This window comes from Oryx dammah, unplaced genomic scaffold (genome assembly GCF_014754425.2).
Source record: "Oryx dammah isolate SB20612 unplaced genomic scaffold, SCBI_Odam_1.1 HiC_scaffold_17, whole genome shotgun sequence".
NCBI classification, from domain to species: domain Eukaryota; kingdom Metazoa; phylum Chordata; class Mammalia; order Artiodactyla; family Bovidae; genus Oryx; species Oryx dammah.
Window position 1 is genome coordinate 45,426,163 of NW_024070201.1, and position 24,505 is coordinate 45,450,667.

At 50.2% G+C, this 24,505-nt stretch overlaps 1 protein-coding gene across 1 annotated transcript in view; it reads right to left on the reverse strand.

Moving 5' to 3' along the window:
- DNHD1 (dynein heavy chain domain 1) overlaps positions 1-24,505 on the reverse strand; it is a 69,757-nt gene that overhangs the window by 17,029 nt on the left and 28,223 nt on the right. The window contains 19 exon segments of the mRNA XM_040257638.1: positions 102-1,698; positions 5,571-5,859; positions 6,101-6,293; positions 6,466-6,652; positions 6,853-9,748; positions 9,852-9,949; positions 10,254-10,379; positions 12,154-12,361; positions 12,903-12,997; positions 13,380-13,578; positions 13,678-13,805; positions 15,566-15,912; positions 15,914-16,050; positions 16,523-16,680; positions 21,247-21,490; positions 21,581-21,846; positions 23,304-23,355; positions 23,501-23,638; positions 23,748-24,002. Of these exon segments, the coding sequence (XP_040113572.1) occupies positions 102-1,698; positions 5,571-5,859; positions 6,101-6,293; positions 6,466-6,652; positions 6,853-9,748; positions 9,852-9,949; positions 10,254-10,379; positions 12,154-12,361; positions 12,903-12,997; positions 13,380-13,578; positions 13,678-13,805; positions 15,566-15,912; positions 15,914-16,050; positions 16,523-16,680; positions 21,247-21,490; positions 21,581-21,846; positions 23,304-23,355; positions 23,501-23,638; positions 23,748-24,002 (7,613 nt within the window).

Below are 24,505 nucleotides of genomic sequence, written 5' to 3' on the forward strand. Positions count from 1 at the left end.
CTGTGCCCCCTCAGGACCCTTAAGTTTTGTGGGGGCTTTTGGCCTTCAGCCAGGGCGGAGCCAGAGCAGATCGACCCCTGGCTTGGGGGTCTTGGCCTCACCTCTGCCACAGAATTTCCTTCTTGATGTTCTGCTTGACACTAACGCTATCCCTGGGGAGCTGTCCTTCAGTGTTTTCCAGATCTGCCTCTGTGTACAGGCCAGGAAAACTGCCTGAGGTTGCCAGGGCCAGCAGGCGGTGAAAGGTAGTAAGATCCACACCCTTGGGCACCAGCAGGGCCACCGGCTGGCCTAACGTGCCAGCATGCCAGCTGACCTCCCTTAGACACTGGAGAATGGCCTCCTCTGATCCACACGGCAGACGGAAGAGGCGGGTCTGACAAATGCCGGCAGCCAGAGTGATGGCAGTACAGCGCCCAGTCCCCTGAGCCCCTGCGAGCAGGAGGCCATGCTGCTGGGGCCTGGCCAACACCCGGACCAGGCGGGCCACGTGCTGGGCCATCGAGTGGCACCGGGCAAGGTGGGGGCTCAGCCGCAGCTGAGCGGCTGAGGTGGCCAGCTGCTCCTCCAGGCTCACCCACTGGCGTTCCAGGTACAAGCTGGAGCTCTCAGAGTTGGACTCTAGTATCAGCTCCTGACTGAAAACCAGGTCCGAGGGCCTCTCCTGGGGCCGCAGTAGCAGCATTGGGAGCAACAAGGGCGAGCCCGTGTCTTCTTGGGCCGCCTTCTGACACAAGTTCTTAGATTTATTCGGCTGGAGTCTGTAGCTGGAGGTCCTTGTGCCTTCCTCCTGGGTTGTCTTCTGACTCACGTTTCCCATGGTCATCTTCCTTACTGGTGCTGCGGGTGGTGCTGAATCATTGCTCGGTGAGCCTGTGGTGACCGGAAGGTCATACGGGGCCTCCTCCTCCTCCGTCTCACTCCCGCTGTTGCTCAGGTCCTCCCACTGAGCCAGCTCCCCTTCGGATTCCACTTCGGGCACCTTCTCTTCCTCCTCCTCCTCCTCATAACCCTTGCCCAGGCTCTGGGGTGCCGGCCCACAGCAGAAGACATTCTGAGCTACCTCTAGGAGCAGTCTGGCACAGAAGGAGCGTTCCTTGGGGCTGTCCAGCCGATCACAAAATGTTCTCTGTGCCTCATGCAACCAGAGGCGCACGATGTTACGCGTGGCCATCATGATCATCAGGCGTGTGCCACGTAAGCCGGACACCCGGCGCAGGTGCTCTTGATGGTTGAGACAGTCCACAAAACCCCGGGAGCCCACCCTGTTGGGCAGCAGCTGCAGGCTTCCCAGAAGCTGGCTCACAGAGTGCATGGAGAAGCGGTAGTGTGGGCGGAGGGGTGAGGGCATAAAGCAGTTACCCACTGCCTCCCAGGCCTCCAATGAGGCCCGAACAAGGGCTCTTGCTAGAACACTCTCCCGTTCCACAGAGGGGAAGCGCTCGAGCCAGGCCTGCATGCTGGGCATGTGCCTGCTCAGCAACGTGGCCTGGGTCACGCTGCCCAGGGCCAGCACTGTGAAGAGCCGAGAGAGGCGCGGGCACAGCGGCCGCTCGCAGAAGCCTGGCACTGTGGCAGTGGCCAGGAAGTTGACTCCAGGCTGCAGCGTCTGCAGCTCCAAGGTGCCGTGGGTATACACAGTGCCATCTATGGCCTGACGCAGAGTCTCCAACAGTGGCTGACAGCTCTTCTCTGGGTCTGGGGGCCATGAACAGAGAAAATCTACGTGAGGCCGAACGACAGTGTCACCCTGCTCCTCCTCGCCCTGCCTCTGTGGGTCTGCTCCTGGCACACATGGGGTTCTGAGGAAATCTATGCATCTGGGGTGTTCGGACTGGGTCATGTCTGAGTACATTGTTCTCTCTCCCTAGAAGTGAGTGTTTTTTTTTTTTTTCTTCTTCCCCGAATCCTACCTCTAAGACCAATTACATATTCATTAACTGAAGGTTAGTGAACAGAAAGGTTTGGAAACCTGACTGACCACAGTAGAGGGAAAAGTGCAGTCACCACAGTCAAAGATAATGGAGTTATATCTCATGCAGGCTTTTATAAAGTCAACTTTATTGAGAAGTTATTTCTATAAAATAAAATGTACACATTGTAGATAGTTCAGTGAGTTCTGACAAATGTATATGTCCGTGTAACCCCCACCCCAGTGACATTTAGGACACTTTCATCAGCCCAGAAAGTTTCCTCCTGCCCCGCTGCAGTTAATCCCCGTCACACTGTCCCAGGAATTTCTATCTGATCTGATGTCTATCATTATGGATTAGCTTTGCCTATTCTAGAACTTCATACAAAGGGGTTCGTACAGTACGTGGTTTACCACGTCTGGCCTCTTTCACTCAGCGTGATTCTGAGATTCCTCCATATTTTGCGTGTATCAGTAACTTGTTCTGTTTCATTGCTGAGTGATATTCCATTATGAAACTATCACAGTTTGTGGATCCACTGACACCGATGGACTTTTATGCTGTTTGGAGGTTTTGACTATTCAGAATAATGCTGCTATGAACATACATGTGCAAGTTTATTTGAGAACATACACGTGCTTTCATTTCGCTTCGGTAAATACCTGTGAGCAGAACTGCTGGGTCATATAGTAAACATACATTTAACAGGGAAGAAACTGTCACACTTTTTTTTTTTCCCTACAGTTGTATCATTTGCTCCTACCAGCAAAGCGTGAGGGTTTCAGTTGCTCCACATTTCACAATTACTATCAGTCTTTCTACTTAGAATCTTTCTAGTAGGTATGAAGTACTGTCTCACAGGTTTTACATTTGGATTTCACTAATGCATAACCGTATCAAACACATTTTCATGTGCTATTCATCATTCATTATTTTTATTTTGTAAAGTGTCTATTCAAAGTCTTTTGTCCATTTTTTAAATGGAATTTTTCTTACTGAGTTGTAAGAGCTTTTTTATGTTTTCAAGGTACAAGAGCTTTGTTAGATATAAGTATCTTGAATTTTTTCTATGGATTTTTTTTTTTTTCATTTTCATAAGTGTCTCTTGAAGGGGATAGGTTTTAAATTTTGGTGAAATATAGTTGTATCTTAAGAAATCATTGCTTCTAGCCAAGTTCACATAGATTTTTCTTCAATATTTTTTAAGATTTATAGTTTTAATTTTTATACTTGTCTATAATCTATTTATAATTGATTTTTGTGAATGTTGTGAGGTAGGATTCAAGATTCTTTTTTTTTTTCCTCACACATACATACAGCTGTTTCTACCCCAAGAATTATACTTTCCCCCAGTGAATTATCTTGGAACACTTGTTGAAAATCAAATGACCATAAATGACCACATATCAGATTCATGATTCTGTTCCATTAGGCTGTATCCATGCCCTTATACCGATATTGGTATTTATTACTTGATTACTGTAACGGTGTACAGTAAGTCTTAAAATCACTAGTTTAAGCCTTCCAACTTTCTTATTTTTCAAAGTTGTTTTGGCTCTTCTAGGTCTTTCGCATTTCCATATAAGTCTCAGAAAGAGTCTGTCAGTTTCTAAAAAATAAAAAAAATAAAAAACAGACTTCCTAGTTTAGACTGGGACTGCACTGAATTTGTAGATCAATTTGGGCAGAATGAACACCTTAACACTGGTGACTCATCTCATCTAAGAACATGATATATTTCTACATTTACTTAATTCTCTTTTATCTCAGCAGTATTTAGCAGTTTTCAGCGTGTATCTTTCACTAAGTTTATTCCTAAATACTTTAAGCTTTTACATGATATTTTAAATGATACTTAATTTTTTTATTTCTGATTGTCATTAGGATATAGAAATAATAATGATTTCAATAGACTAACTTTGTATGCTGTGAGCCTACTAAATTCACTTATTTGTTCTGATAGTTTTGTAGCTTTGTTTTTGCTTTTGGTAGATCCTTAGGACTCTCCATGCAGTAAATCATGTTATATTCTAGTAGAGATAGTATTACTTCGTCTTTTCTAATTTTAAAGGCTTTTCTTTCTTTCTCTTATTGTACTGATAGCAGTCTCTGTTCACTATTGAAAAGAAGCAGTGAGCGTGGACACTCTTGCTTTGTGACTGATCTTATGGAAAAAATGTTCACTATTTCACAATTAAGTATGTAATTAGCTATAGATTCCAATAGATGCCCTTCATCAAATTGAGAAAATTCCTTTCTATTCCTAGTTTGCTGAGAGTTACCATAAATAGTGTTGAATTTTATCAAATGCTTTTTCTTTATCTACTAGGATGATCTTATACTTTTCTCTGTTATTCTAATGTCATGCATTACACCGATTGATTTTTTAATGTTGAGTCAACTTGCATTCTTGAGATATACCCCTACTTGATGATAATGTGTTGCTGAATTTTACTTAATATCTCATGAGGATTTGTTTTGCATTTACATTTATGAAAGATCATGGCCTATAATTTATTTTCTTGAAATATCTTTCAGAACTTGGTATTAGGGTTTGATGGCCTTATCAAATGAGTTGAAAAGTATTTACTCCATTTTCTGAAAAACTGTAGGTTTCCATTTTTTCCTTAAATATTGGATATAATTGAACTGTGTAATAACCATCCAGGACTGGGAATGTTTATTATTATGAATTCAAAATTTTAATAGATCTATAGGGCTATTCTTTTTCTTCTTGAGTCAGATTTTGATAAGGTGTGTTTTTCAAGGCATCTATCCATTTTATCTGAATTACTAAATTTATTACTATAAGTTTTTCTACAATATTCCCTTGTTATTCTTTTTAATATCTTTAAAATAAAACCTCTTTCATTCCTGATATTGATAATTTATATTTCCTATTTTATTTCTTGATTTGTGTTACTTGGGGATTCATTTATCTTTTTAAATTTTTGCTTTGCTGATATTTTCTATAGTTTGTGCTTTTCATTCTATTTCATTGATTGCTGGTCTGATCTTTATTATTTATCTCCTTCTAATTGTTTTAACTTGCTCTTCTTTTCCTAGATTCTTGAGCTGAAAATATAGATCACTGATTTCAAATTTTTCTTATTTTCTAATTAGGCATTTAAAGCTGTAAACTCTCTGAGCACTGCTTTAGCTACATTCCACAAATTTTGATGTGTTGTGTTTTCATTATTATTCAGTTCAAAATAGTTTCTAATTTCCCTTTGAGTTTCTTCTTTTATGCATGAGTTATCTAGAAGTCTGCTGTTTAATTTCGAAATTTGGGGGATTTCTAGTATCTTACTGGTTTTTATTGCTACAGTCAGAGAAAATATTCTGTAAAAGTTAATCCTTTGAAATTTGTTGAGACTAATTTTATGCATAAGGTCTAACTTGGTGGGTGTTCCATGTGCACTTGAAAAAAAAGTACATTTTGCAGTCAGTGGATATAATGTTCTCTAGATGTCAATATGGTCAATACTGCAAGGGATGCAAGGGACAAGATTATTCAGAGAGCAAATATAGACTGAAGATATTAAGAGAAGACGTTAAGAATGGAACACTCAAGTCTGGTCTGAGAGTCGATAAATATAGCTAAGGATTTTACAGTCAAGGGAAAGGAGGATGACTCCTTCCCTCCCGACTCCTCACCGGAAGCAGCCAGGTGCAGATCCTCCAGCAGGAAGAGGAGAGAACCTTTAGAATCTGGGGGCCGCCCAGTCCATGGGCTGGCTTGTGATTGGCCCTGGACCTCCCGGCTCAGCAGGAGGCGAAGGTGGGCGGTGCTGACAGCGGGGTGAATGGGGCTGTTTGTGTAAGGGTGCTGTGGCTCCACCAGCACTTCCACAAAGGTGGTCTTCCCTGTTGCTGCCTCTCCAGCCAGCAGCACTGGGTGTCCCTCTGACAGAAGCAGGTCCACCACGTACAAGAGCCGTTCAGTCTGCAGGACAGGAGCAGGGCTTACTGTGGCAGCTCCTGGTTAGCTCAGTAATCTAGCTGAAAGTAAAGGTCTTAGGAGGCTTATATTAAAGCTGTATTGGCAGAACACTTCATGTATTCTTGTGATTTTAAAAACGTTTCAAGGAATGGGAGCAGACAGCCCTCAGCTATGCCGAGGACATGTACACCCCAGGATATCTCTTTGAGCCCCAACCCCAGCTTCGGCCCCACTGTCCTCACACCTGGGGAGAAGGGTAGAAGGTGCCCTGAATTCCCTTGATGCGGCTGCCCAGGTATTGGCCAGTGAAGGGGGCCAGTGTCCCATCTTCGGGGCATACATGTAGATCAAACACCGAGTCTGAGGGTGGCAGCTCAGAGTAGTTGGAGAGGCAACTAATAGAATCCCTCAGGAAGGTGTCATAGAGGGGCCAGAGCCTGCTCAAATGAACATACAGGTGAGAGTGTCATATGGTTACAACAGTTCCATTACACTCAGTTCCATATACTCACACACCCCACCCTTCTCCAACAATGGTGCCAGGGTTTGGAGACCCATGGGTCATTCCATTTCCGCCCTCTCCATCTCCCCCTCCACCCCTGTAGATACCTGGAGGGAAGGTGGGCTCCAAAGCCCCAGATCACAGCAAAAAGAAAGCTGCTGATGGCCAGCAGGTGCTCTCTGCGCTTACTAGGCACGGCATCACTGTCAATCTGGTTCTGGTGCAGAGAGCTGGTTTTTGAGGCCTTGATGCTTCGAGCCACTATACACTTTGAATCACTATAGCTGAGGTCCTCTGAAGGTCACCATGGCCAGGAAAGGAGTCCCAGTAGAAAAAAAAAGAGGATGGGGTGGGAAAGAGAGTAGAGGTTGGCTATTACTTCTCATTTTCAGTCCCAAGACCTGAGTCCACCTAAGAACCTGGGCCACAAGCTCCAGCTTATATCCCCACTATCCTCAAGGCCACATAGCTCTCAAATCAGTCCTTGCCTTCACCTGGGATGTGTGCCTTCTCCTCCTCATCTATGCGCAGGTATGGGTTGAGCAGACAACGCAAGATGCGGGCCAGGCTGGTGACTTCAGCCACACCTGGGCAAATGGCCCGCTGTCCGTGTACCTGCAGCAGAGAGCTAACACCTTGGCAGGTGAGAAACTGGAACGTTGCGGGCACCAGCCCTTCAGCCAGGTGGCTGAGCTCAGCGACAGTCTGGGGCTGCAGGCGGTACTCACGGGGCAAGGCTGCCATCAAGACGCTCAGTACACCCTGCCAAGTCTGCTCCCCCCGACACCACACCAGGGCACAACGGCCCACTACTGTGGGGGACATGCCTGTGGTATCTCCCACTTCCATCAAAAGAAAAGTACCTGGGGGCCGTGCTATTTGCTGACCATTGGGGAGGCTAAGCTGTGGGGGGTCACCTAGGAGGCAAGTGATAGAGTCCAGCCAGGAAGAACTGGAAGCTCCATCACATATTATCCAGTGATGAATCCCCACTGGTTCCTGTACCTGCCCCCTTGGGCCCACGGTCCTACACCGACTGGCTTCACGCAGCAGCCTGGGGAAGACACCATTGTGCCAGCAGGGGCCCTCCAGCCATCCCAGGAACTCCTGAGGGCTGAGGACGCCTGGATACAGGTGAGTAATTTCCACAGGCTGGCAGCTCTGGGTTGTGGGGTCCTCCATGGCCGCCAGCCGATTCTGGATCTTAAATAAGCTGTGCCAACATGTGGTCTTGCCACTGCCTGCCGGGCCCAGGAGCAAAATGCCTGAGGCCTGGCCCAGGGCCTGGCTCAGTTGATCCAGGGACCCCAAAATGTCAGGGCTGGGATGCAGGCCTCCCTGCCGCAACTCCTCCACCAGAAGTGACTTCCTCAGCCTGGGGGTCGCAGGCTCTGCCAGCACCTGGGAGGCGGTGGGAAAGAGCCCACAGAGCAGCTTCTGGAGGTCCTGCAGGTGGGGCCCCTCCAAGAGGCTGAACAGTGGGGAGCGCAGCAGGGTGCGCAGCAGGGTGGCCTCCTCCATGGTGGCTAGGCTGCGGGGCTGCTCAGACTCAGGGTCCTCCTTGGTCACGTTCAGAGCCTGTATCGTGTCTTCCAGCACCTTCCTGAGGAGGGGCAGGCGGCAGGGCAGAGGCCCAGACACCAGCTCACGCTCTAGGGAGAAGAACTTGGATAGGCGGGTCGCAGTGCGGGAGGCATCCCGGATCCCTGCGCCCAGCAGGGTGAGCTCTGCCACTTGCTGCAGGTTGGGCAGGGTCAGCGCCACGGGCCGCAGCAGTTGGCGCAGGTTGGCAGGCACAGCAGGGCTCAGGGCCCGCAGTGTCAGGAGACAGCCATAGCCAAGGCGCATGTCCACATGATGTCTCTCAAAGAAGCTGCTGCCGAGGAGCCAGGGGTGGGTGGGGTCGATGGTGCTGGTACTTCGGGCAGCTTCCTGGTACAGCGGGGCATAGAGGTGGCGCAGTTTGGCCAAGCGCTGGCCCAGGGCAGAGAGCAAGCCAAGGGGCAAGTGCTGAGCTGCTTCTAACAGCAGCCAGGCACCTCCCTGCAGGGCACCATTCAGGTAGTTGCTCAGGCTGCGGGCCTCCATCTGGGGCAAGCAGGGCATCACCACCAGCTGGCGCCCCAGGGCCTGGGCCAGGCTCTTTACTATGGCTGCCTTGCCCACACCACTGGGGCCCAGTAGGGTCCCGCAGGCCACCTCTTCCAGGGCTAATAACAGCACGAGGGCTGGCCGCTCAGGCAGCAGGCTGGGTAGGGACCCCAATCTGGGACCCAGGTACTCATAATTGTATAGGAAAGATCGACCCAGCACATCTATCCAGCATGCAGCTGGGGACAGAAAGGTCTCAGTAGACACAACAGTCTTCAGACCCTCCAGGGGGCTTTGGGGAGCGGTGTGAGGGGAACCCAGGTGATACTTGAGTTGGCGGACCCAGTGGAAGTCTGTCAGTCCACTGACCTGGTGCTCTTGCAGCAGCTGGGCTATGTCCCGGTGGGTTACCGCCATGACCAGCAGGGCACTGAGCAGGCTGGTCTGGCGGACAGAGGGCAGGGGCTGCTCACCCTGAGAGGCCCTCTGGGCCCGGAGAAAATGCACCAGTACCTCTAGCTTGTGCACATGCATGGGGACCATGGCCAGGGTCCTCCCTTCAAGCAGAGCCTCCTCCATGCCGGCCCGCCATGCCACCTCCTCCGCCACCAACACACACTGCCACGGGAAGGCCTGGACTAAGTCCAGCCAGTGCTGGACATACATCTTCGGGGGCAACTGGCTTTCCTGGGGCAAGTGGTTTTCCTGCTTGAAGGCCTTGTCTAGGGACGGGCCCAGAGCAAGACGGGCAGCCACGCAGTCCTGCAGATTGTGCACCAGTGCCAAACGCAGACTCTCCTCCAGCGAAGCCAGCCACTTGGGGAGATCGGGATGCAGAAGAAGGGACCCCCGCAGCTTCACCTCCTCCCCACCCGCCCCGAACACCGCGAGCACCTCCACCTGAGTCTGTATGCTTGGGCTTGACTCCGGGTCATCCGTGTCTTTTGCAGTTTCCCTGGACTCGAAGCTCACGGCATGCACGTGAGGAAAGCAGCGTCGTGCCCACAGCTGGGCCTCACAGGACTCCAGTGGGGCAGCCAGCAGGGCCACGAGCTCACTGTCGCTGAGGAAGAAGAGGCGGGGGAAGTGGGCGCGCACGGCATAGAGCACGCTCTCCAGTGCCATGATGATGCCCTCCAGGTCCATGGAACCCTCCTGCAGCAGTTGTTGCAGCTGCTGGCCTTGGAAAAGAGGGTTCCGCTTGGCACTGGGCACTATGAGTGACAGAACCAGGGGGTCAGCTACAGAGATCTGCATCAGGGTCCGATACTGCGCATCCATGGCCTCGAAACGGGTGCTCTGTGGTGACAGAGAGGGCAAGGGTGAGGGCAGCGCCCCCACTCCAACCCAGAGCCCTGCTGTTCAGCAGCACTGGTCCACCCTGCCACACCCACTTCCCTACCAGCTCAGGACTGGGAAACTGGATCTTCATCTCATGCAGAACTTTATTTAGGAAGATCCACTTCTGCTGGAAAGTCACCCACACCTGCAGCAGGGCACCTGTGAGGGCAGTCAGGGGAACAATGGAAGGAGACGAGTGTTCTAGCTTCTGCAAGAGGGACCAGCCTCTTCCTGTCCTCTTGGGATGCCCTACCCCCAAAAAAACTGCTTAGTAGGACCCCGGGACCTTGCACGAAGGAGAGAAAACCTGCAACGTGAATAAAGACCTGGTCACTTTAGCCCAAGAAATGGCTCTGAAAGTGGTGCTCACTCTGTCTTCCCCCACCCGCACCTCTCTCCTCAGCCTTCTGGGTTATCTCCCGTTAGGTCCCACCTATGAGCCCAGCTAGAGGCCTGCACTCACTCAGGCCATGCATGATGGTCACCCACTCCAGAGCAATTCTGTTTAACTCCCCTGACTTCTGGATGGCCAGGATCTTGAACAACACCTGAAGGCTTTCATGGATAGAGTCCTGCAGTCTGCTGTAATCTAAGGAAGAGTGGACTTGAGCTGAGCTGAGCTAGCAGTCAGATGGGGCAAAGGCGCAGGCAACTGATACCTAATACATGCTGAAACTCACAGATCTCAAACTATTCTCTGGAAGATACAAACATTTTTTCCTCCACTAGTTGAACCATATGCTCACAAAGGGTCAGAATGTGTTTGCAAAACTGTTTATCTGAGTTCTGTTTATTATGTGAGCTATATTTTAATTACAGAATTTAATCTAGTATTATGTTAATCTCTGAAATACAGGTGGAAAAAGAGTTGCTGGTTCTATAAAAACTATGGAAGCCTTCAGAAGTAAAGGTAAACTGTTAAAAAATAAAGGCATGATATTAAATTGGGTATGCATGCTGTTGCTTTAGTCGTGTCCAGCTCTTTGCTACCCTATGGACTGTAGCCCACCAGGCTCCTCTGTCCAAGGGATTCTCCAGGCAAGAATACTGGAGTGGGTTGCCATGCCCTCCTCTAGAAGATCTTCCCAACTCAAGGACTGAACCCACGTCTCTTTACGTCTCCTACACTGCAGGCAGATTTTTTTTTTTACCACTAGCACCACCTGGGAAGCCCAAATTAGGTATAGACAAGTCAATTTTTTAAAACTGTGAAATTATAATAAAACTCTAGAAAAATTCTGGACTCAGCTTCATAAGTGTCCTCGTGTCACTTCTCAACTTTCAGAAATGGAAAGTGGAAATAGCAGACAATGTATTAATACTACAAAAGGCAGTGAGGAACCTCTATCAGTTGACTGCAAATCAAAGAAAAGCTCTTGTCCTCAGGTTAAAAGGTGAGTAAATAAATGTACATTACATGATTTAAGCTAAAATAAAAATCTTAAGCCATGTATGCATATTTTATGACTGATTGCCCTATTTAACTAACTTTTTGAATCCGCTGGCTGGTTTTAATTAGACCAGATAAGAGAATTTCTCCTTTACTGGCAGTTCCCTAATTATACCATTTTCGGTGCCTGACATACACTGCGCCCTCTGTCCGGCAAGCCCTTCTGCCCTTGCATGTTTAGCAAACTCATACTCCTTCAGAAGTCAGCATGATGAGGCCTTTTCCTAAGGAAACGGAAGATCTCTGTCTCCTGCCCGTTTCAAGTTGCTCCTCTTTCTGATGGCTCAGTGGTAAAGACTCTGCCTGCCAAGCAGGAGACCTGGGTTCAATCCCTGGGTTGGGAAGATCCTCTGGAGAAGGGACCAGCTACCCACTCCAGAATTCTGGCCTGGAGAATTCCAGGGACTGTACACTCCATGGGGCCGCAAAGAGTCAGACACGACTGAGCGACTTTCACTTCCACTTTTTCACTGCTCCATCGCACACCCATCTCTGTTCTCTTGTCCCTGTCTGGGAGTTCACAAGAGACGGGACTTTGGTCTGATAATCTCAAGAGTCCCCTGAATTTGGCTCAGAAGAGGCAGATAAGTTTGACGAGGGAAGGACAAAGGAATGAATGAGCTGGTGCAGCCTAGAGGACAGAGCATTGAACACTGGGGTGGTGTGGCCAGAAAGGGGAGACCTTTGCTTAAGAGGCCAGACATTGGGCAGGAGAGAGGGAATGAGGGGCTCCCAAGAAGATTAACACCGTGTGGGAGCTGCATGGAAGATACTGTCTCAGAAAAGACGGATGGCTCAGGCTGTCCAGGAGGGCAGGGACCTGGCTAGAGAAGCCAGATCTGGCAGAACTTGATGGATGAATATGCCCCTCACCCTGTCTGGCTGTCACTGGGCCCTAAGGGTGGGGCCTCACCTGAGAGGATGAAGGTGCCGCTGTCCTTGCCCACTACCTGCCACTGAGGGCTGCGGGATGCTTGCCTCTTGGAGCGCTCAGAGACTGGGGACTCGTAGGGCACATGCAGGATGAAGTTGAGCAGTCGCAGCTGGCGTGCTTCCCAGGCCCGCCGCAGCCGCAGGAGCGCCTCGTGGGCATGATTCCGTATGTTTTCAGTCCTCCAGATCTGGAAGAGCCAGGACTTAGGAGCCGGGACTGGGGTATAGCTCAGGGGATAGCCCTGGAGCTTGGACTCGAGGGCCAGGGCTCAGCAGAGTGCGGGTCTCGGAGAGGGAGAGCGGGGTCATTGGCTTCAAAGGCAAGCCGCCAGCATCACATTGTGACCTAGGGCTGCTGTCCTGAAACCCACTCTTTTGCAAAGCTCTGGCCGAGCAGACAGTATGTCAATCAACTCATGCTCTTTGGGGACAGGTTAAGTATTGGAGGACATCTGCCATCCTGTGTGCCCACCACTTTGGGGCTGCCACCCACTTCCTTCCCCTGTAGAGGAGGGACATACTCTCAGTCACAGAGAGTCTGGAACCACCCATCAGATCCTCATACTCCCCAGGGAGGCTAGCAATCTCAGCCCCTTCCCCACAGACCAATATCTGCTGTCCCCCTTGTCTCAAGGGGCTGCTGGGTCTTAACTGGCTCTATTAGAGCTTAGCCAACAGGCCTTGGGTTTGAGCTACCCCTCCTCGGCGGGGTTGTTGGGGAGGGCCCACCTGATTGATTCGATCTGTAAACTCCAGCAGCGGACAAGAGAGCAGCTGGCCCACTGTTAGGAGCTCTATGCTGTAGAGACTGCTTAGCCCTAAGGCTGGAGGTGGAGGGACAGCAAGTCAGAGCAATACTCGATCCTTGGCAGAGCCCAGCCTAGCCCAGCCCAGACAGCACATCTCAAAGCATGACATAGAGGCAGGGGGCCCAGAAGCCAAGGTCCAGAGCACAATTCAGAGTCCAGAACTAAGACTCCAGCCTAAAGTCCAGCCCTGGGCAGCAGAGAGGATCCACGTGGTAGCATGGGAGGTTAAACATGCTTGTCTCTGTGAGGGGAAGGAGGCTGTGGTCCATTGGGGAAGGTCAGGGCAGCCCAGGGAGGAAAGATGCTTCCCCAAAAAAGCCATAGAGAAGTCAGTTGTCCCATTGTTCTAACCCTGTGTCCTTCCCTCCCCCAGCCCTCTGACTCTATCCAAACCCACCTCGCAGGAGCGCTTGGCAGTTGAGGTTCTGCACCTGGAGGCTGCCCAGCTTGGTCAGCAGGGGAAGGAGGCTGCGAAACTCCTCCAGCATGCGCATGCAGCGCTGCAGCACTGGGCTGTGCAGCCCCAGGGTCGCACTTACCCGGGCCGCCTCTGTCAGCCAGCCGTCTGTCTTCTCCTGGGCCAGAGCCAGATTGAACTGTAGGTGGAGAGGCACACCGGCAGCTGGAGACCCTCCCACCCCCACCCCCGAAAATGCTTCACACCCGGGCAGGGGCTCCAAGGAGGGCGTCAGCACCTTGGCAAAAGCCATGCACTTCCATTCACTGATGTTTTCAGAGATGACTCGGTACAGGTGCCAGATGTGCTGCTGCTGCACGATGGGGCGGGTCCCACAGACTGGCAAGGGCACAGGACTCTCGTCCCCTGTGGGACAGGCCCGGGGGTCAGGTGGGGGCATGATCAGTCAAGATCCCATAATGACAGAAGGGAGGGTCCTGAAAGTGCAGGGGATGAGGCTGAGGGTGGGGGGCAGCGTCCAAAACTGTTCAGTACAATAAACCAAGGGAGAGTTAGTCCAGGGAAAGAAACTCTAGGAAAACGTGATAGGGATGAAAGGGAAGGCGTCCTCTTCTATTGATTAGAGTTCGTCTCTCTTATGCCACTTCAGCCACACCACCCTTCACTATTGCTCATATACATCAGCCCTGCTCCCTCTTGCTGAGGGCCTTTGACTGGCAGCTCATACTTTCAGGAACACTCTCCTCTAGTGAACTATATGGCTCACTCCCTTACCACATTCGAGTCCTTGATCAAACGTCAGTTTCTGAATGAGACCTAGGCAGTGTCCCCCCATTAAGAACTGCTACCCACCCTCCCTGACATTCTTGACTCCTCTTAATCCCAAGGACAGAGGAGCCAATTTTTTGACTTCAGAATCCAATATTTAGCCAAGCTGTGATACAAGGACATTATACAGTCATTCTTGGTCATAAATAGCTTAGAAATTCTAATACCTCCAACTCCCTTCTTAGAAAAAAAACAACTCAAAGATTTACTGCAGCCATCCAAGGAAGAAGTGAAAAAAACTAAAAAGATGTGGTATTTTTAAAACTGAAAGTGGGTAAACAAAACCATTCAACCTTAGATGTCAAAATAGTTGTTAACACGGTTATAGAACAAAGCAAATGTCAAAGATAGCAAGTAAAATAAAAGACACAGAACGGAAAATAAACAGTAGCATTAATGGTCTAGATCTAAGATCCTAGAGTGTTGTATTCATAATAAAAACTGGGAGTTTGGTGAAGAGACAGGGGTGGAAAAAGGAAATAAAATCAATGCTGTGCAGTTTTCCAGGTGAAACCCCACAAGGCCAGAGTCCCCTATTCTACTTTTCCACAAACATCCCAACCACTAGCAGGAAAGGCCAAGGTCTGTGGTCTACATCAGCTAGAGCACGAGATGCTGCTCCTGCTAAGTGGCGTCAGTCGTGTCTGACTCTGTGCGACCCCATGGACTGTAGCTTATGAGGCTCCTCCGTCCATGGGATTTCCCAGGCAAGAGTACTGGCATGGAGTGCCATTGCCTTGCATGGGATGAGGGTCCCCCAGTACTTGACCAAAGGAAAAGTCCCTTGTTTTAGGATGGTCCCAGAGTGTCTCCTCCCTGGGATTGGGGACCTCACAGTCAGAGATGGTAACAGTTGGCAGTTGGCTAAGAGTCAACTCAGAAGCAATATCCCTTGCAAGGGATACAAGTGAGCGACAGAAGTGGCTGCACCCGAGGAAAGAACCTGCAGCCCACAAAGTCCTTCCCGTGCAGAAGGGAACCAGCCCAGCCACACACTGCACAGAAGGGCCAAGACCAAGAGTTCGGTCCGGGTTTCCCCTCGGGGCCAGGGAAGCCCTCAGCAGCCACCTCTCTCCACCACACTGGCTGGAAGCAGTGGTCACGGAGCATCCACACCTGTTCTAAGCACAACGCTTATCCCCACCCTAAGCACAACACTTGACATAGCCAATGGGTTTAGATTTTGTCCTGCAGTCTTTGCATTGAAAGAGACTAAAATGAAGGTATGTGATTCCTAAGACTTGCTTAGGATCACCCAGGACACAACCCAGGATCACACCACGCAGGATCACGCCACCCAAGGGTGGTGGTGGCGGAGGGGGTGGGGCCCCGGGTACCAGTGAAGGCAGTGTAGGCATGGTGCAGGTCAGAGAGGCTGCTGACTGTGTTCTGGTACTGACGCTCCAGGGAGATGAGCTGGCGCTCGGTGTTCCTCTGCTCTTGTGCAGGGTCCATGAACGGACCAGACAGGGCCTTCTCAATCATGCCCTCCAGCTCCGCCAGTGCCGTGGCCATCAGCTGCTGCAGCTTGGGCACGATGGCATGCCGCTTGCTGAGCAGGAACTCTGAGGCCTGGCTTTTCTCATACTGGAATGACTCCCACGTGTCCATAAGCTGAGGGGCAGGCAGAGGGCCGTCAAGCAGAGCTGGGGCGGGGGGAGGAGCAGCGGGAGGGGCAGAGGAGACGCCTTCTCACCGAGATGTCCAGTGCCTCATTCTCAGCACTGAAGAGGCCAAAGTGGTTGCGGATGAGCTCGTAGAGTGACCGCGTGTATTCCATTTGCTCCTCCAGCTCAGCGTACCGCTCGTTGGCCTCATTCAGCTGCAGGGATGACAGCATGAGACCAGCGCCCCCACAGCCCTGTGCACCTCTCTGCACCCATCCTGGGGGCACTCCCTCCTGCTAGAAGCTCCAGGTCCCAGCAGTTGCCTTTTAACCCGCCGAGATCAGGGCAGTCCAGGAACAGATCCCCATCTGACCAAGGTCTCCCTGAAGACAGCACAGCTCCTCCTCCATCAAGCCATTGCCCTGAGGACAGGGCAATGGATCTCTACTTAAGCATACAGAGAGCAGAACTCTCTCTCTGAAAGCACATCAGGGCCTCCCCATTTCATGAGGATACTGAGGACCACGTGAACAGGGTGAGAACTGGCCAGGGCAGGTCACACAGGTGAATGCAGTTTAGGGGCATAGAGCCCCACTGGGAGCTCAGCAGAGACCGGAAGGGAGTGTGCTTAGCCCGTGAGCAGGATGGCCCTGGATAAGCTGGGGAGGAAGGATGGGGAGCGCCGACCTTCTGGGAGCACCATGCGATGGAGTGGATGTCTGAGTTGATGGTTTGGAAGGCCTTCATGAAACCTGTGAGCTCTGTTATTAGCTGCTGACTGCGGCTCTGGCATTCATTCTGTACCTGTTCAAGAATGTCCTTCCTGATGTTTACCAACTTGGATTCTGAAGACAAGAGAGAGTGAGGCGTGAGGGGCTGTAGTGCCCAGGGAGCATCCAGGGGAGGCTGGAGTGAGAGCAGGTTGAAGGGGAAGCCAGAGCATGAACTGGTTCCCTCAGTCACTGAACACATACTGGACCCCTGCCTGGTGTCATTAGCTGCAGTTCACTGGGGCCCGTGCTGAGCACCAGTAGACAAGGGTGACGAGTGAGACAGAAAGGTTCTCACCCAGAGAAGCTCACAATATGGCAGTAGAGACAAACATATAAATGGACAATCACGTATCAGTGCAACAAATGCTCTTCAGCCAGCCCTCAACCTGGCTCAGTGAAGAGGAAGGAAGCCTGAGGATACTGGGGAAGGCATCCCCAGGGGGCACTGGGGCTGACTGTACTAAGTGGTTAAGGCTCCCAGGGGCACACCCAGTGGATGAAAGCATGTGCAAAGGCAAGGGAACGCCATGTCTATGATAAGCAGGATGCCCCCCACAGATAAACAGTTTGCGTCTGAGGAGTCTTACTGCATCTGCTGTAGCAGAAGAAGGACCAAGAAGAGTGTGCACTTTGCCTTTTGTTTTTTAAGGAAAGAAGCTGTCAGGTGGATTTGCGACTGGAATATAATCTTGGAAGGTGGCTTTGGCAATATGAACAACTCCACTGTGGCCAAGGACAGGAATAATACCAATATGATGGCTCATATGGTAGAGCAAGGATTCAAACTCTGGCAGCCTGTTTCCATCTTGTTATATTTTATGCTCTGAAGGGTTAAAAGTAAACTGACTCATCTTTCATGAGCATCTTTGAGATATACAAGATGCATATAATTGAAACATACAAGGAATGGATCCGATGGGGTTTTGAAGAAAGTAACCGATAGGAATTGGCACCAAGAGCTGAAACTGAGAAAACCAAGACGAGAGAACCTCCAAGGTGTACTCAAGGTTGAACAGAACACAAAGATGTGAACTTATCCTTTTCCAAACTGTCCCACTGGCCTCTGACAGTAGCTAGACCATCGCAATGGTGCTGCTTTCTGAACAGCAGCACCAGGTTGGTGAAGACCAAGAACTCAACAGTGACACCATGTGGTAAGAGGGAGCAGTGGACTGATAAAATACCAGGGTTCCTCTGGGTTGCAAGTTGGAGATGGATGGGAAAAGACATTTGAAAGATACTTAGGAGGCAGAAGAATGGAAAGGATTTGGTGACAGGTTGGATGTGGTGGAATTAGGGTGATGGGTGAGAAAAGTATGAACTCAAGATTCTGTTGAGGCCAACTCATTATCATTCTCTATTAAATGGAGCCCAGACAGAAGAGGAGCAAAGTCGCAGGGATAAATAGATAAAACTAGAAGGATGAAAGAAGGATGAAAGTGAACAGAAGGGAACAAGGTGAAATGAAAGAAAAATTAAGCGTTTGCTACATGCCATAGTCAATGCTAGGAATATTGCAAATAGTATCTCATCTAATCCTCCTTCCCATAACGCAGTGAATGGCTACATTATTATGTCCATGTTACAAATAAACTGAAGCTCAGTGATATGAAGTCATGCAAACCAGTAAAAACAGAGTCACAGTTCTGAACCCAGTGCTTTTCTCTCTCCATCTGTTCCTCTTAAAGAGGTCAGTTGACCTTGGATTAAGGACAAAGAAGTCAACAAATTAGAAAGAACACCGACTTCCTGAGCAAGAGTGGAGCAAAGCCCACTGCAACCAGGGTCAGAAAGAAAGCAGGCCAATCACAGGCCCTCCTGCTTCTGCCTGGCTAGCCTGAACCCTCTGTACATTTAGGAGGGAGGGCGGGGATAGGTGTAGGGAATTCTGTCACCTAGGAGATACCTAAGGAAGCCTGTGCTTTCATCTGTGGAGGGGCAAAGGCAGGGAGAGCTAGGCATGCAAGCACTTTGAGGCCCAGCTCCAAAGCCTCTCACCTTCATAAACCAAGCAGGCCTAGAGGGCATGGGTCTGAAAGTACCTAGTCTCTGCAGGAAGCAGACATTGCCATCTGGGGGTGTTAGGCCACAAAATAGAACCTCTCAATTTCCTAGAGGAACCAGCTTCCCAATCTACTGTGCTCTGTGTCTCTCCACAGCCATCTCCTGGGTTGAGGCACTTAGCCAGCAAGCAGTAGTGTGAGACACGCTTCCCATAGGAAGGGAAGAAGAGGAAAGAAGAAAGAGGCTACGTCTTAAACCAGACTTCTCAGAGATCCAGGGAGACCAACAACTGGGCCTTGGCCTCGTGTGGGTAGGTAGACATCTGAAGTGGGAAACTGAGATGGGCTGAGGGGCGAATAGAGAGCAAGTGAGCCTGAGCTCCACTTTCCATGCAGTCACTCTGGGGAGATGACCCTCTTGCAGGGTGCCCTTATACTCGTGTGACATAAGACAGTCACAGCAGAGCAGAAAACAGGGCGTGAGAAAGAGGATCAAAGATAATGTTCCCAAGACCCCACAGCTCCCAGACGGCAGTGGACACAGGAGACAGTGAAGAGTTGATAGCCAGCAGGCCCGGATGGTGTTCTTGGGTTGAGGGGCAAGGGGCCCTTCAGCAGAAGCTATGGGGGTGGCCAGCCTAGGACAAAGACTGGATGAAGGGTTCACTAAAACCCCAAGGACATGTGGTGTCAGCAGGAGCCAATGCAGAGCCAGGTCAGCAAGGGCAGACACTCTGGGCTCCTACCAGCTGAGAGAACACAGGCCAGTTACTCCAGCTCAGGACACAGCTGCACCGGAAGCAGCAAGGTCGGGAGGGCAGAGACCTCAGGGAAGTCAACAGAAGCCAGCCAAGAAGAGCACATGGCCCTGAAGCCCTCTCCAATGCCAGGTGCCACCCTGGGGAGGAAAATGAGCTGAGGACGCTTGAGAAACAGAACAACCCAGAACCGCAGTATGAATTTTGAATTGACCAATTACTCCAAATAGACTGAATTAGACCAAAAGTCCTACTTTAAATGAAAAAAAAAAAAAAATGTGTTCACTTTCAATTGGAATACAGTTGTCCTTAGGGGAACTGGTTCTAGGACTCCTGAGGATACCAAAATCCACACATGCTCAGTTCCCTTATGAAATGGCACAGTATTTGCATATAACCTATACATGTCCCCCTGTGTACTTGAAATCATGTCTGTGCTGTGTGCTAAGTTAAGTCACTTCAGTCACATCCGACTCTGTGCGACCCCATGGACTGAAGTCCATCATGCTCCTCTGTCCATGGGACACTCCAGACAAGAATACTGGATTGGGTTGTCATGCCCTCCCCCAGAAGATCTTCCCAACCCAGGGACTGAGCCTGCGTCTCTTACGCCTTCTGCATTGATAGGGAGATTCTTTCCCACTAGCGCCACGTGCGAAGCCCCTTAAATCATCTCTAGCTTACTTATAACACCTAAAACGATGTAAACGCTATGTAAATAGTTGTAAATACAGTGTAAATGCTGCATAAACAGTTGTCGGTTCGAGTTTTGCTTTTTTGGGACTTTCTGGAATTTTACCCACAGACATAGAACATACAGATATGGAGGGCCAACTGTCTGTTCTTTCACCATCAGCAGAATTTAAGGCTACAGAACAAGCCAAGATCAGTTAAAGAGAGTAACTTTTTATACATACAAATCGTGGTGTCAATTTTGACTGCTACATGTGGAGAGAGGGCACCCTTGATTCCTGAGAATCTCAGTAAAGAAACTGAGTTCTCCTAGCCTAAGGAGCAAGCAAAGATTTTCCTCAGTCACATTTGGTCTGACTCCTTCCACACCATAAGAACAGAAAATGTCAGGTGACAGAGATACCTTTCCTGAGAAGTATGGGGGATGAGCTGGGGCAAAACAGATGGAGAGGCCGCCTCCTGTAGCGGACAGCTGGCAAAGGGAAGGATGGGACTGGGGCTTTGGGAGGCTCTACTAGTTCCTGCACCAAAGGTCTCTGGGGGACACTGAAGGCCCAGGGAGGGCCGTGTGGATAAGGTACAGAAGGCGAAGGAGAGAAGGGAGGACAGGACTTCGTTGGTGGTCCAGTGGTTAGGAAACCGCTTGCCAGGGCAGGGGACACAGGCTCCATCCCTGGACTCCACATGCCATGGGGCAACTGTACCCAGGTGCCACAACTAGTGAGGATGCAACTACCGAGCTTCGCATGTGGCTCAGTAGTTAAAGAAGCCTCCTGACAACCCAGCAGACAGGAGATGCAGGTTCGATCCCTGGCTACGGAAGATCCCCTGGAGGAGGAAATGGCAACCCACTCCAGTATGCTTGCCTGGGAAACCCTGTGGACAGAGGAGGTTGGCAGAATACAGTTCATAAGGGTCGCAAAGAGTCAGACATGACTTAGCAACTGAGCACACACGCACGCTGCAACTACTGAAGCACGCATGGCTAGAACCTGTGCTCCACAAGAGAAACCACTGCAGTGAGAAGCCCCTACTCAAGAGGGCTACCGAAACTCGAGAGCAGCCCCCATTCGCTGCAAGCAGAGAAAGGCCGCGGTGTGCAGCAATGAAGGCCCAGTGCAGCCACAAATAAATAAATACATAAAATTTAAAAAAACCGAGAACGGAGGCTAAGCAGCACTCACCCATCTCCGCCCGTATGTTGCAGCAGCTCAGCAGCAGCAGCCTGCCTCTTGTGATCAACTCCATGGGTATCCTGGAGACTTGGGCCTGCCAAGCGTTCAGGCGGGTCACCAGCATCACATAGTTCTTGACAGGATAACCTCTCATAGACTCCAGCTTTTGACACCCCCAGGCTTGCAGGAACTCATAAATGCCTGTCATCCAGTGATAATCCCTGCAGAATTCCTGCACCTCCCGCAGCATGTCCTAGAGGCAGATGAGGGGCTTAGGGCAGAGGTGGGCGGCCGTGACAGGAACTGGTGGCCACCATCCCATTCCTTAAGCCTCTGTCCTCACCTCCAGCAGGGCCTGTTGGACAGCCAGTGCCTGCTGGATTTGGGAGCTGTTGTCCAGGTCCTCCTGCAGCTGCTTATAATCGAGGGGTGAGTACTGGCCCCGAAGCCGGTGCCCATGGACCTCCAGGGCTTCAGTAACTGTGCGGGACTTCCAGGGCCACACCAATCCTATATTCGGGCCACAGAAGACGTCCACAGCATCGCTGGGCTGGCCCTGGAACTTGGGCATCATGAAGTCTGAGTCTGAGTAGTCCTCTTCATCTTCGTCTAGTGGGGGACATACCGTGATTGCCCATGAGTGCCCTCCAGGGACCACATACAACCTCTCCCTCTACCCTGAGTGTGGACAACACATTACACACCTTACACATTCTCTGTTCGTGAGGGAGTTAACACATACATCTATATCATAAGCATAGTGCCAGGGAATCTGTTAGGGTTTAGACACAGACAGCAAAATTTACTCTAGCTAGCATATGCAGTGAAAGCGTTAGTCGCTCAGTCATGTCCGACTCTTTGCGATCCCATTGACTGTAGCCTGCCAGGCACCTCTGTCCATGGATTCTCCAGGCAAGAATCCTGGATTGGGTCGCCACTCCCTTCTGCAGGGGATCTTCCCAATCCAGGGAAGCCCAGTATAAGTAGCCCAGTATAAGCCCAGTATAAGCAATTATTTTATAAAATTACATGAGTTGTGAATGACTGCAAGGATTGAAAAACAAAAACACTCTAGGCCAAGTGTCTAGGGATTTGTGCTGCCTGGAAAATTGGGATGTCATCGCCATGCCACCAGCTACATAAACACATGATCGTAAACGATTACGAGACCCACCAGCAGAACAGATGGCATGCGTCCTGCCTCTCTCCCCTACTTACCTCAATTCTGAACTGAAGTCGCATATAGCTCTAAATAACCTATGACTCCCAGCCTCGAGGAGGTCTGAGAAACACAGTTTCAGAAATGCAGAACAGAGGAGGAGGTGCGGAAGGAAGCTGAGCAAGCCAGTCCTCAGCACCTGTCCCTGGCCTTCGCCTTAATTCTTAGAAACTGGTTAATTGCCAACTTTGGTATTTGTGTTAAGATTTGCACAAAAAGGGAGAAGAGGCATCAAAATGTTTATAAATTAGATTCATACAGCAAACACGTAAACACCACGGTGCCCCCTCCCAAGGGCCCGTCCTCAGATCTCTTCCCTTCCCCATCAGAACTCACTTTCTAGAACTAACCAAGTTTCATGGTTTTAAATACCATCTATTTTCCCTGGAATTTGTGTCTAACGCAGATCTCTCCCTGAATCCCAATCCCATTTAAACAACTACCTAGTCCACATCTCTACCTAGATGCTGACCTTGAACCTCAAACTTTTAACAGCCCCAAATGGGCTCTGATCTCCACCCACTCCCCTCCAAATTGCTCCTCATGTGGTCTTCCAACTTCAGTAAACAGGAACTCCATTCTTCCAGGTTGTCCAGTCAAAAACTTTGAAGTTATCTTTGACTCTCTTCTCTCACATACAATCACCCACCCATCACAAAGTCCCACTGGCACACGCACGAGGAGCAAAACCATGCCTCTACCCTCCTACCCTCCAGCACATGTTCAGACCCAGGTTAGAGCTGCTCCATCCATGTCCAATACCCGACTCTATGGCCATGAGGACATTGCACGTGCCCTTCTCCCTCCTTCCACCCTTCCTCCCCACAGCCTAGGGCTCCTTAAATACCTTCAATACACAGGGACTCCCAGAAGGTCTTCAGGTCTGTAGACTGCATTACCTTCATGCCAAGGTGCAAAGAAGGGGCAGAAAGAGCAAACAATGAGGGTTCAGACCAGGCTGAGAGCTTCTCATTCTAAATGATAGGAATAGGGTATTCCCTGTAGGGAATTCCTCCAGCCAGACCCCTGCCCAAGCCAAAATACCTTCAGGGCAGAGGCCTTCGTTGACCTTAGGCCCACAGTTAAAGTCTGGATCATATTTTCAATACAGGGCTCCTGAGACAGCTGTCCACTACTGTCAAAGACCAGCTGTGCTGAGAGAAAGGGTTTCTGCCTTGGGGCCTGTAAAGAAAGGTCAGGAGAGGTTGTGGGGCCAGAGGTCAGTACTTGCTCCCCGCCAGTTGGCCCCTAACTGCCTGCCCACCTTCCCACATGCTACCCACCACCTCACTTGTAGGATGTTGGTCACAAAAGAGGTTATCTCCTCCTCTATGATGGACACGAGGTTCTGACAGATCATATAGTCTACCAAGCGGGCCAGCTGTCCCATCTGCAGCAACCAGGCCTCTGCCTGCTTCAGCCTCTGCTCCAGCTGCTGGCACTGCACCTTCTGAAGGTACACGGAGGTCTGGTCTGTCCTGATCTTCTTGCAGTTTTTCAGTCGCTGCTGCAGGCCCTGTTGCATTTGGTATGTATCCTCATGGATCTGTCAGGAGAGTGGAAAGTTCACTGGAGAAAGGGGGATGGAGACCAAACTGGCCACCCACTGGTCTGTTGCAAAGCTCTTGGGTCTCAGAGTCTAAAACCTCGACCCTAGATATGCAGATGGAGGGCTACTTCTTAGTAGAGATTGGCCCTGGAAATCTTTAAGTGACCAGAGAAGATGTGAAACGGAGAACATATATTGAGAGGCTACAATGAGTTGATTTGATAGGCCAGGCCTGTCTGCCAAATGCCCCAGTGAAATGAAAGTTGCTCACTCTTGGAATTCTGTAAGCCAGAGTGGGTAGCTGTTCCCTTCTCCAGGGGATCTTCCCAAACCAGGGATCGAACCCAGGTCTTCTGCATTGCAGGTGGATTCTTTACCATCTGAGCCACCAGGGAAGCCCAAGAATGCTGGAGTGGGTAACCTATCCCTTCTCGAGCGGATCTTCCCAACTCAGGAATCAAACCAGGGTCTCCTCCAATGCCCCCAGCAGGGAACTCAAA